This window comes from Zonotrichia leucophrys, chromosome 4A (genome assembly GCF_028769735.1).
Source record: "Zonotrichia leucophrys gambelii isolate GWCS_2022_RI chromosome 4A, RI_Zleu_2.0, whole genome shotgun sequence".
Lineage (NCBI taxonomy): Eukaryota > Metazoa > Chordata > Aves > Passeriformes > Passerellidae > Zonotrichia > Zonotrichia leucophrys.
In genome coordinates this window covers 15,645,577-15,659,039 of record NC_088174.1, presented here as the reverse complement: position 1 = coordinate 15,659,039, position 13,463 = coordinate 15,645,577, and the positions used below count along the sequence as shown (strand labels likewise).

Below are 13,463 nucleotides of genomic sequence, written 5' to 3'. Positions count from 1 at the left end.
AGGACTGTGTGTCACCTTTTTTCAATTCTCATCTCAGGTTATAGGAACAGCTGGTTTACCAGAGCTGGTGGAGCTGATTGCTATTACTTATTGAGATTTGGGGTTGTAGATCATTATAATCACAGAAGCTGACAAATAGCTTGAAGTTACAGAAATGTTGTTCATTCCTAAGGCATAACTTGCAGATATTCCACAGATAAAGTTGCACTATGATAAAAGGGTAAATCTGCACATATCTCTGGCTCAGGCATTGTGTTCCTTTGGATGTTTCCCTGTGCATGCACACTTGTGTAAGTGTGTGTGAGAAAATTCACTGCTTTAAGTGAATTAAATCACTGTGTGTTAAATTGTTGAAACACTGATAAAGTTATTCAGAAAGCTTAGTTTTAAAAAAGGTGATTTTCATACCCCAAGCAAAAGTCCAGTAAAGCTAATTTGCTTTATTTATTTATGAACTAAATGTTCTGACAGTGTAGAAGAGAGCACAGATCATGGATATAGAATCAGCAGCAGAGGTGGCTTCACTGAATATCTGTGTGCAGCCTCCTTTTTCTTTGTCTCGTGTATATGATGCAGCTTCGTATGTCATACATAAGTGAAGCTTGTCCTTTCACAGAGAATTTTCCCCCTTAGAATCTGAAATTTGTATTCTCATTTAAGCTCACTGAATGGGTTCATTTCTGTGGTTTGCATTTCTGTCCCACTTCTATTTCTGTCCTTGTTTTGTGGAGAACCTTTGTGTTGTTCTTACAGCCCCAGGACTCAGTTAATCCCTTTGTGTGTCACACAGAGATAAAGGGTGTATTTAGTTATAGACAGAGCAACTCACTCTTGGAACACTGATGCACTCATTTGTCAGGGAGCTTTCCCAAATCTCCTGAGTTAATTTGCTATTTAATTTGTCAAATATTATTGTCAAAACAAACTTGGTTTTTGTGAAGGTGTCTTTCTGAGAAAGAAATCCCACTCCAAAATAATTCACAGATTTATATTTACATATTATGAGGTAAGAAATGTAGAGCTAAATGCCAGTGCTGTAAGCTTACATTTTCTGTAAAAAGTGATCAGTTTATTAAAGTTGGGATGTCATTATCTGTATTGGCACTGCATGTGTAAACTTCATATACACCAGCTAGAATGTGTCAGTCTAGGTTTTGGTGATGAGTTGAATTGGTTTAGGGGTTCACATGTTCAAGAAATACAATGAATTTAATGAAAGATACAAATATTGTGCTGTATAACTCAATTTTAACAACTTATGCATGCTTTTGTTACCTTTAATCAAAATTTCTTACTGTAGTTTGTTTTTTTTTTAAACAGGTGCAAAGCTATTGTGGATCAATTTGGACAAAGAATAAGTGCCAACTATTTTATTGTGGAAGACAGTTACCTCTCAGAGAGCACATGCACCAATGTGTGTTACAGGTATGTGGCAAAACAAAAAACACAATTTCTTTAAATCATAGTGTGTAAAGTACCCTGCAAGTTAAATTGAGGAGCCATTTTTGCAGTTCAATATTGAGGAAAGTATTTCTCTGTTAACTGGAGGATATCCTGTGTGCTTTCTATAGTCAGGTTTTCTTCAGTTGTCATTGAAATTAGATTTCCCCTTTCCATATACCAAATCCAAGAGCTCTAAATGTGTTGGGAATTTCATATTTGCTAAAATGTGTTTGGGAGGTGAAGGTGCCAGTTGCTGTCCCTGCTTTAAATTTCCTCAGCTTTAGACAAGTCCTAGAGTTCCTTGATTTCTGTGATTTGCTCGTTGCTGCAGAAGCCCTGGGCATGTCCTGCCTGTGTCAGAGCAGGGCAGGGGAGGATCAGCAGATCCTCTGCTTCAGCAACAGGCAAAATATCCCACTAAGAATCATAGTAATAAAGGTTACAGAGTGACATGGCCCTGGTATTACCAAAACTAAGATTCTAAATTGCTATTTTTACATCTTTGTTTTCATTTTGCATAATTAAATGAATTATATCATAATTCTTTTATTGAATTGTAGGCAGATCTCCAGGGCAGTCCTCATTACAGATCAGTCTGTATTGAACACAGACTCAGAGCAGCAGGTACACACCAATTCTGTATCACTTGTCTCATGTGTTAATGTTTAGTTGTTGGTAGGAATTAAGTCTCCTTAATTCAGTTTTGTTTGTGCTTGAATCAAGATCTTTACTCAGCTCTCTGTACTGGTAATTGTTTAATTTGTTTTAGTGTATATAAAACTATTAAAAATTTTAGTTAAGTTTAGTTCAATGGCTGGGATTTTTCTTGCTTGGTTCACACTATAATTAATATAATTTCTAAGTTGCTCTCTTTAATCTTAATTTTGCTTGCTTTTTAACAAACTGTTACCCTTACTATTCTGTTAATTATTTATCTTGTCTGAACTTTGTTCCAAGTTCCTTTGTTTTTCTTAAACATTCCTTTTTCTGTTTGAAGTTCTCGTTCACTTTAAAATGCACCTTTAGATCTGCTTTGTCAGTCTTTGCAGTCCTTCATTTTAGAGCATATTAATCAGAGTTGTGTTTGTTCTGTCTTAATAAACTAGAAAACAAAACTGTAATTGCAGTTCCTTTTGACCTGTAGCGAGGATGCTGCTGCTGTCACACCCCCAGGCCCTGTGCTGTCCCTCAGGCCCTGTTTCTGTCCCAGGTGTCCCTGTGCTGTCCCTCAGGCCCTGTTTCTGTCCCAGGCCCTGTTTCTGTCCCAGGTGTCCCTGTGCTGTCCCTCAGGCCCTGTTTCTGTCCCAGGTGTCCCCGTGCTGTCCCAGGTGTCCCTGTGCTGTCCCTCAGGCCCTGTTTCTGTCCCAGGTGTCCCTGTGCTGTCCCTCAGGCCCTGTTTCTGTCCCAGGCTCTGTTTCTGTCCCAGGTGTCCCCGTGCTGTCCCTCAGGCCCTGTTTCTGTCCCAGGTGTCCCTGTGCTGTCCCTCAGGCCCTGTTTCTGTCCCAGGTGTCCCCGTGCTGTCCCTCAGGCCCTGTTTCTGTCCCAGGTGTCCCTGTGCTGTCCCTCAGGCCCTGTTTCTGTCCCAGGTGTCCCCGTGCTGTCCCTCAGGCCCTGTTTCTGTCCCAGGTGTCCCTGTGCTGTCCCTCAGGCCCTGTTTCTGTCCCAGGTGTCCCTGTGCTGTCCCTCAGGCCCTGTTTCTGTCCCAGGTGTCCCTGTGCTGTCCCTCAGGCCCTGTTTCTGTCCCAGGTGTCCCTGTGCTGTCCCTCAGGCCCTGTTTCTGTCCCAGGTGTCCATCCTGACGGTGCCTCCCCTGGAGCCGGGCAGAGCAGCCGTTCGTGTCATCGAGCTCTGCTCCTCCACCATGACGTGCATGAAGGACACCTGTAAGTAAAGGAGATTTTCCCTCTGGCTCTGGCAGCTCTGGAGCACAACTGAAAACCTCTGGGTGTTGTTCCTCTGCTGCACAGAACACAGGGAGCCCTGGCTGCCTGCTGTCATGGGGCTTCATGGGCTCATTTTCACTTACACAGGAATAAATCCTCCTTCAGGAGATAAAAATAATAATCCAAAGCACATGGATCTTTCTGGTAATCTGTCATTTGGTTTTTTTTGAAAATGGGCTCCCTTAGCTGAACTACTAAATGGAAATACCTGAACTACAGTATCTTTGGGAGCCTTTTACCTTTTGAAAGGATTTTGTTGGTGGTGTTTTATGTGAACTTGAAATAATTGAGCAGTAAAATATTCGTTTGGGATATTTATTAAAATAGAGTTAGAAGTTACCTTACCTGGTTCTTTTTAACAAGAAAGAAGTAACTGTAATAATAATAAATTTATTTTGCTGTTAAATAGGGTTGAACTAAGTTCTTTGAGTATGAAAGAAGAGTAAAGGCTTAAGTCATTCAAAGTTATATCTCCTACTAAATAATAGTAAAAAATATAGACATGTAATTAATTAATACCTTAGTGCTATAAAACATATTGTTAATATTTATCATTTAAATAGCTGATTTCTTTTTATGAAGGGTTCATAAGATATATACAGCAAGAAGTGGAACTAATGAAAGATTGATGTTCCATGGATCTAAAGTATTAGTTTCAGGAGGATTTTTATGGTGCTGAAATATTAAGGTTTCTGTTATTTACTTTTCTCCATCAATTCCTTTCATTTCAGAAGAGTAGGTACTGCCTTCCTTAATGAAATTTGTCTTCATATATTGAAATAATAAAGTTCTATATTAAGCATAGCTGAGTTCCAGTTATGGGACATATTTCATAATTTTTTAAAAAACTTTTACATCATTATCTGTAAATGGGTTTTAACCTGACTGATTTCTCCTTGGAACAATTATTTAAGATAAGTATACAAATACATCTACTCTTTGATCACAGTGCACAAATGACAGGCACATCATCTGTATTGCCACTTGAGTGGAACCAAACTCCTTCACTTGCCCTAAAAATGGAGACTGTAATGATGAAATCAGGAACTGAGCTCATCGTTCTTCCTGCTGGGAGAATTACTTGAAGACAAATGTTGGCAACCACTGTAACTAATGCAGTTATACCTGAGTAAATCAAATATAATCAAAATATAAACTGATGACTGTGACTCATAACCATAACCCTAAAGATAATAAAAAAGATTTTATAGAAAGTAAATGATGTGAACTTTAGTGATTTATAGCTGGGTTTTTTGAGGAAAGAAGAGATTTTATATTATAGTGTTTGGGATTGGAAGCATCTAGTTAAGGTTAGGGGGAGACTTTGATTATCACCACCCTTTTCCTTATTTTTGTATATATTCCTTCAGACAGAAGGTTTGGTCTGGACTGAATAAAAAAATGAATATTAATGTTTGAATAGAATCTGTATGTGTGCAACCTGAAAGCAGAGGAGCAGGAAGGGTTAAATCTCTGTTCCTGACAGAGCCAGGGTCAAGATCTGAGTGAGGTACTGGGAAATAATGACAACAAATACAGCCAGACTTCAGGGAGAAGAGACAAAAATGTCATCTAGGTTTAAAATAACACCAGAGCTGGGCACTGCTTTTAAATGGATCAGAAATTTACAGTACTGAAGAAAAATCAGTTTAAACTTTGTACAGTGTTAAATTCTTTCAGGATTCTTTGATGGAGACTTCTCTGGTGAGAAGTTTCCAGGAGCAAATGAGTCCAGCAAGGTGATTTTATGAAAAGCTTTAAGGTGAAGCTTTTAAATGAATGAATGGCTGGAAAATCAGGTGGGGTGAAGCAGCTGGTTCTGGATCTGAGCAGGGAAACAGAACAAATAAAGGAATAGTTCAGCAATAGTTCCTCCCATCTAAGAAGTGGATGAATAAAATGTTGTACAAAGGATTGCACAGTCATAGTGTGCATCATGGGAGTGACTTGGAGAGTTCTCAGGTGTTCCCAGAGAATTTCTCTGTGTGCTGTACATGCACTGTATGTCCATGGTACTTCCCTGGCTTAAAGGAAGGGGTTTTGTGAAGAATTGTGATTTCTAAAAGCCTGCTGTGCCTTTTGAAAGTTGTAAATGTTGTTTATCTGTCTGTGTGTTGGTGATTGGAATTAGTTTGTGTTCTCTTTTCCCAGATTTAGTCCATCTAACCTGTCCATCAACTAAAACTGCAAGGGAAGATTTAGAGCCTGTTGTACAGAAGTTATTCAATCTAAATACAGAAAAAGGTAAAAATAAATAAATTAGATATTATGATACAATCTTTCATAAATACAATTCACTGTAGTAGCTGTTACTGACTGCTTCAGCTGTGGTTTGACTTCTGTATCCAAGGACATGACCATAAGTGTCTGGGACCTTTTTCTTTTTCACACTTTCTTCTTTCCATGGAACATATTTGCTGTTCAGCACATTGTTGAAAGGTGCAGTAGGGAAATTTAATATTTTGAAATTGTGGAAGCTTCTTGGGTTGTTTTTGTCCCTTATTTTCAGGCTGTTGCTCAGCCTCTTGTCTTCAAGTGTTTCCTTGTTTGCTGTTTGAATTGAAATTTTTCTGGATTCTGCTGTAAGCAGTGGAACCATCAAGTTGTTCTAGATTGAAATCACAAAGATAGATTTCCAATAATGAACTCCTTGGCCCTAAATTCAAGGAAACCTTGGCTACTTTTTGAACTTTGGCCTTGAGATGGACAATCCCACACCCCAGAGGAGAGCAGCTGCTGCTGGAGCTGAAGGAAATTGTTCCTGAAATACCTGGGCTAATTCCACAAAAGTTTTTGAAATTTAATCCTGAGATCTGACTGGACCCATATTTGTGGTAAATATTCACAGAGTGGGTGATGTGCATGTGGGAGATGCTGCTGTGCTCCAACCCTGGCAAACACAGTTCCAATCCAGTGTGCCCCTGCTGCAAGGCAATAAATCACATTTCTGAGAGAAAACAGTGCTCTGCTCCCACTGACAGGGGTAAATGCAAGTTACTGAGACATGGGAGTACTTTATAATACTCATAATTGGTTTGCTTGTAATATTTAGAAAACAACTTAGATTTGTAAATAGAAAACTTTATTAGACTGGAGAGTTGCAAACATTTCTCATTCGTAGATGTGTTAACTTAAAGCCTTCTAATTTTCACCTTTTAATATTTCACTCCCCTCTTCAATTTTCAAGACAGTGCCATGTGTTTCAAAGACCTGGTGAAGAGAAGATCAGCTTAGTGTCTCTAATCATTTGGGGAGGGGTAGCATTAATCTTCATGTTTGAAGTGATCCAGGTTGGAAATGATAGATTGTTTAGAGGCTGACTGAAATTCTTCTGTAGGAACTCTGTGATCATTGGGGTCCTCAGGTGCACTGAGGCACTGAGAAGCCACTTTTCCCTGACACATAGGCCTTTTTATCATCAGGATGAGGTAGTGGTCGTATTTTAATTAAAATGTCAGAACAAATACTGTTGGAGTTATTGAAAATGAATCACCAGATAAAGTGAGCACTGGGCCATGGCAGGTCAAAGAGGCAAAGTCACCTGGAGAAGAGGACTCCATTCATTTTCCTGCCTAAATGAGGAAGAAGTAACTTTTATGAGCAATGTGAACTTTTAAATATATTAAAGAGCATCTTGCCCTGTATTAAGGCTCAGACTTTCACAGGCTGATGAATTTAATTTATATTTCAAACTGTTCAGTATGGGTAGCACCTATTTTTTTTCAACTATTTGACAGTTATAAAAAGATACTGAAGGAATAGCATAGATTTATCTCTTTTTTGTAATTCAGCTGCTTTAAAATACTGTTTTGAATGCCATAGTTATCAAGAAGTTTTTTTCCTTGGAAAGAAGTAAATCTCACAAGGTCTTTTACAAGCTTCATTTACTTTAGAGGAGGTAAAATACAAGAAAGGGGACAGCAAATATTCCAAACAAATAGTATCTATTAAGCCCAGATTCTGTGTTGTGTGTTCCCCCAGTGCACTGTTCAAAAGTGACCTTCATATTTCCAGAGGTTTTTCTGCCTCTGTGTGCAGAGGGATCACAGGAATGTGCAAAGTACAGCAGGGAGGGACAGAGCATGAGCAAGGAAGTTGAGTTTGTGATAATTCTGTATTCTTGATGAGTATTGCAGCACAGTACCAGCCTCAGTAAGTGTAGATAAATACACATTAGACATTTATTTTCATTCAGCAGCACTGCCACAATTACAGATTCTCTGTAGAAAGATAAAATATGAACCCATCAGAATATCTGTGCACAGGGATGCAGTGCCTGTGAGCTGGCAGAGCCCAGGCAGGACTTGCTGTCTGTCAGTGCTCTGGCAGTTTATCCCAGTGAAGGAGATCATGTGAAAGGTGTTAAATTTAAACCAGGCTTAAATTTAAACCAGGCAGGGTGCTGGCAGTGACAGCTGCTGCTGGTGTGGTGGAGGGTGTGCAGAGAGTAGAGTGTGCATAGCTGTGCTTGGAAAGGAAAGGGAAAGAATGATGGAGGAGAATCTCACAAAGTTAAATTATTGACTTTTTGAAGAACAAAAATACTTTATTGCAGTAATTCCGTGGTAAAAATTTGATTTCCGGTGTGCTAAATGACATATGTACCTTATCACAGAACAACACTGATTACTGCAAACACTCCTTTTCCTTTTCAGAGACTGAAAATGAAGAACTGCAGAAACCCAGAGTCCTCTGGGCAGTCTACTTCAACATGAGAGATTCCTCAGGAGTGGAGAGGAGTTCCTATGCTGGCTTGCCCTCCAATGTTTATGTCTGCTCTGGGCCAGACTCTGCTTTGGGGAATGACTGTGCTGTCAAACAGGTTGGGCAGAGCAGATTTTGGTTGCAGAACTTTAATTCTAAAGAAATAAGTCCAATACAGTCTGGGTTATTTTGCTGTACAAAAATTTACATGATAACTCTGCTAAAATTATAAAACTAGGTAGATGGAGACATCAGGAAATAGTCACAGTCTTCAACTGGAAGGTAAAAGAGGAGGTACAGTACAAGTCAAAGCCAGAAAATCCTGTCTGCAGTTCACGTGGGAAGGATCACCAAAGAGGTTCAGTACTTGCAGGACACAATCCCAAACCAGAAACTTACTGGGGAAAAACCCAGCACAATTCCTAATGAGGTAGATCAGGCCTGCTGCCTCAGCTTTCCTTCTCTTTGCCTTGGTATCACTGCATTAAAGGATTTTCCTTTCAGAGACCCCCTGGATAAGGAAGGAACAAATTCCTGGGCAGAGCTGCCCCAGCAGCCCCTGTGCTGTCAGGGCACTGCCAGACAGGAGAACACTTCACAGCTTTGGAGGATTAAGTGGCACTAGGCATTTTTAAAGCTGTGTTTTTAATAGCCATGTTCAGACAATGTGCATGCCATCTTCCAGCCAGTTGCAGGATTTTTTATGACTAAGTCATAAACCTCTTAAAAATAAGGTTTTGAAGTGGAAAGGCTGACATAGCCTGAACTGCAGGGTCAGAACAGTGTCATTAAGGGCTAATAGTATCCTTCATTTTGCTTTACAAGGCAATAATTTGCCTCTCAGAGGGATAAAGACCTGTAAAGACAAAAAATAATGCAAGACAATTATTATGGTAGCAGTTTTAAATTGTAAATGAGTTCCTTTCTAAATTTAATTTTTTCAGACTGTTATTTAAAACAGGGCTTGGTCTGATTTTAACATTTCTAACATTCAGGTTTGTCTTCCCTTAAGAAGTTTTCTTCTTACCAATGAACAATGATGGGATAGATCAGGTCCTGTTTAAGTATTTTTGGTGCTTTATTCAGCCTTTATGTTCAATCTGTTGGCCATCAGTGAGGGAGATGCTGAGCAGATCTCTGAGGAGGAGCCATGAAGAGCCTGAATCACTTTTTAGCCAAACTAGGGAGAGGCTGCATTTCTTTGAACCTGACTTAAATTTTGTAACAAATGGTCACAAACCAAGTTAAAGTGGAAAATACTTCAGAGTAACCATGTTTATAATTGGAAGTGGTGTGTGAGAGCAAAGTGAAGAGGAGGCTGAGGATGAAGCAGGAGTCACACCATGCAGGACCTTGTAGACAAGAGGAGGAGGGAAATAGCTCCAAGTTGGTGTGTCCTCCACTCCCAAATCACTCTCACCCTCCCAGGAATGGGATGGCAATCTCCAAACAGGAGATATTTGCAAACTCATGGATCAGAACAGCTTAAAAAACACCCAGTGTGTGTATTAGTCTTAAAGATAGCTTGGGGAATTATATCTGATTTCTCTAATCATTTTGGGATTAGTGTTTTAGTGATACTTGCTGTGATTTATTTTCTTCATTACCATCAGTATTACTGAATTTGTTTGTCATGCTGTGTGATTGCACTGCTGGTCCATTGTTGGCAGGGCAGGACCACAGACAACTCTCCATCCACACCTCATTTCCAAATCACTGCCCTCTTGTTTTATTGCAGTTCTGTGTCCAGTTCCTGGAGTGATACTGAATTCATGCTGATGGTTGCATTTACTTGCCCTGAGGACAGGCTAAATGAAATGAAGATGCCATTTATGATCTTTTCAAACTCTTATGTGTGGATCTAGTAAAGCATCTGGCTTCCAGTTTTCTGTTTTCACTGCTGCAACCTGACATGAATTATTAGGAGCTAGAGTAATATATTCCCTGACATATTTCAGACTTCTGAGGCATCTTCATGGTCAGGAGAGGATGTACTAAAACTGTCAGGCCAATATTTGTCCTTTAACCTGTTTATTTTCTATATCTGGAAGGATTTCAGAGTTAAGCAGGTGTTGGTGCTTTGGTCGTGGTCCCTGTAGAAGTTGCTGTGAAAGTCCCCACAGTTTATCCACAAGTTGGGATGCAGAAAAACAGGAACAGAATTGAGTTTTATTCAGCTCCAACTTACTGGAGTTGCCATGCAAGGGCTTTACATGCCTGTGTCTTAATGCTGGGTTCAACTGGACACACATTTCTCAGTTGATGCTACTAAATATTGAAGAAACTATTGTCTAATACCTTGGAATTATAGACAGGAGTTTTAAATAAACCACAGATGTATGGGGATGTATTTTCAGTGGTAATGTTTCACTGGATAAGAGTAGTTCTGAGCTGGGCAATGTTTAAGCTGTTCAGAAAAGGGGAAATAGAAATTTTTTGCAGTTTTTTTAATTTAATAAGGAAACCCAACTAGCCATGATATGGATTGTACATGTGTACAATTCCCTGGGTTCCTTTGAAATGGATTCCTCTCTCTGGAAAGAGCCAAGACCTTTCCCATGCTTTGCCTTGGACTGCAGCTAGGGATGGTTTTATAGTGCAAGAGATCAGTTTGCTTCCAGAAAAATCCTCTTTCTTGTTCTCAGTGCAACACAGAATGGCCAGCATTTTTTACAAAGCCCTATGCTGTGACTTCCTAGTAGAACAATGTAAAAAGATAAATTGCTTTTTCTCTTTCGAGGTCTGCAAGAAGGAATGGATTTCCCATGTGTTTACAATACTGTCAAAGCACTAAATCACTATTGATTTGAAAGAACGCAGGTTAATCTTAAATATCTGTAAAATATTGCCTCAGGCTGTAACATTTCAAGGTAAAGTTTATGTTATTCTTCTTTTTCCTGAATAGGCTGAGACTATTTTCAGAGAAATGTTTCCAGCAGAGGAGTTTTGCCCCCCACCACCGAATCCAGAAGATATTATTTATGATGAAGATGAGATTGAGCCAGAAGAGTCTGGATTGAATAATTCACCAGAGACAAAGCCTGAAACCTCAGCTGAGGAGAGCAGTAGTGAGGGTGGTGCTGCTGTTACAAAGGAAGAATGAATGAATGAGTGAATGAATGAATGAATGAATGAACAGTGTTCTCTTAGGAGAAGAGCAGGTAGACCCAAACTAGGACATAAGGGAGGAAGGGTAAGAAAAAGAGGTTTAAAACCCCCAGAGATGTGTTATTTGACATTGCCTTACTTTCCTTAGCTTGGATCATTTTTTAAAGTTGTTTCATTAGTAGCTGAGACACTTCTAAACAGTCACAGGTCCACCAGATCCAGTGGGGTTTGTAGCTAAACAAAAAAAATACAGAATGAATCATCTGAATTGAAAGTGCTAAAATAGGATTCATGATTTATTGAGATAATTTGGTTTTGTTTTACATCTTGGAAAGAATCCTCCATCTTTTAAAGAAGAAGTCAAAACTAAGCAAAAAGAAAAAAGTGCAAGTTTGTTTGCCAGTTAGAAAATGATTTCTACTAAAAATCCTTGGATCTCTGCTAATTAAACAGCTGAAGGTGAGGCTCACCATCTGTCCTTCACAGTGGCCTTATGAATGGAATTTAAAGGCAATAATATTGACAGTTCTGCAGTGGCTTTATTGTATGGTTTGGAAACTGATGCCATAATCAAGTAGGAAATATAATCCAGCAGATGTTCCTCACATGGGATTATTTTACATTCAGTTTTTTTTAGTAAGACCTAACAGATGACACATTTTCTCCAGTGATTTCATTTACTGGAGTCAGGAAAATGGCAGAATTTAAACTTAATGCCAGATTTCCCAGCAGAATTCAGTCATAAATGGAGCATTCCTGTTCTTAGTCTCCCTGGATTTGTTGCACAGTTTGGGCTTTTAGTAAGCCAATGGTTACTTTTTGAAGTTTAGGGTCTGAGAAGTTTAAATGACCATCAGCTGAGGGGGTGTGTGGTGGAGAGAAGGTTCAACTGATAATTCCAAAGGTTTGTATTGATCCCAGTTAATAGATTAAAGTTAGTGTAAACTATGCATTTTGTAATGATAAACCATGAAGCATTTATACAATAAAATGTATTGAACTATTTATAAACCTAGTTTGTATGAAAAAAACTACCAAATGAGAAAGCTGCTGTAAATGACCATGTTTAACTTGCACTTCTTCTGAACCATGCTTGAAATCAGATCTGAAAAGTATTTCTCATGTACTTAATTATTTACTTTAAAATGCACACCCAGTAGATCAGTAGTATCTCTAGAGCTGATGAGTTGGGGTTTAAACTTCTCCATGAGGGTAGAGCCAGTTCCAGGAGTGCTTAAATACTGTAAGTAAATCAAAAATGCCATTGAGTCCTGAACATTGAGCTCTGCCTGGCCCTGCCACAGCCAGGCTGCTGTACAGCCCTGTGGTGCCTGTGCCTGCCCTGAGCCTGGCTCCAGGCCAGCAAGGGGAATTGATTTATTTTTTTACAGCATAACTGATACTGTTCTCTTTGTCCTGCATGGTGCCCACTGTCCAGTCTGCATTTCAGGGTTAGTGTTTGCTCCTGTGTTGGGTAGGTACTGGTGTGTGTGTGTGTCTGTGTGTGCATAATCCAGAGTGCTGACACAAACACGTGGCTGGAATGGTCCCAGTGTTCAGCAGCTGTAACCTCTGGATGCTTGTGACTGAGCAGTTATTTATATATATAAATATATCTATTAATGAGCAGGCTGCCTCTTCATTTAGCTGTAATTTCTCTGTATTGGGAAGCATGGGGGTGTATGATTTTATTTAACATCTGCAGATCTGTAAAAGAGCTGACTGGAGGGACCCATCCCTGTCTCACAAAAACAGGGATCATAGCTGAATCTCTCATCTGTGTTTACAAGGAAATCTCTTGATGAAAATTAAAGGTTTGCTTGCAAGTTCGTGGTCCTGTGTTTTCTTTCAACTTTTTTTCAAAGCAAACCAGTTCACTTTTAGCTGGGGTTTCCTGAGGATTCTCTGGGCTGCTCCCAGCACAAGGACATGTAATTGCCAATATGGGTACCTGGTTATCAAGTTCTATCAATTCATGTCTGAGTGCTCTTGTCCATGTGAAGCCAGGTTTGGGAATGGCTCAGGTTTGATCTGAGATCTGATGGAATGATGAACACATTGCAGGTATGACTTTCCACTACATTGATTGCTTAAAAACTGTTTTCATGTCTCTTTCCTAGGGTGAATGGAAACATTAAATGTTTTTCCTATGGTACTTGGGTACCCAATAGCTCACTTGCAGGAGCAGTAGATCAGACTGTTGATGCTGGTATTTTACAGAAATCATGCTCTGAACTGCATTTTGTTCTTTCTTTAAATGATGTA

The 13,463-nt window shown here is 39.4% G+C and overlaps 1 protein-coding gene across 1 annotated transcript in view; it reads left to right on the top strand.

Moving 5' to 3' along the window:
• The window catches only part of CHM (CHM Rab escort protein), a 56,827-nt gene extending 43,809 nt beyond the window's left edge, over nt 1-13,018 (top strand). Inside the window, exons 10-15 of the mRNA XM_064712713.1 lie at nt 1,321-1,425; nt 2,004-2,067; nt 3,230-3,326; nt 5,538-5,630; nt 8,042-8,208; nt 10,996-13,018. Of these exons, the coding sequence (XP_064568783.1) occupies nt 1,321-1,425; nt 2,004-2,067; nt 3,230-3,326; nt 5,538-5,630; nt 8,042-8,208; nt 10,996-11,193 (724 nt within the window). The 3' untranslated portion in view covers nt 11,194-13,018. The remainder of the gene's footprint in view (nt 1-1,320; nt 1,426-2,003; nt 2,068-3,229; nt 3,327-5,537; nt 5,631-8,041; nt 8,209-10,995) is intronic.
• The last annotated feature ends 445 nt before the right edge of the window (nt 13,019-13,463 follow it).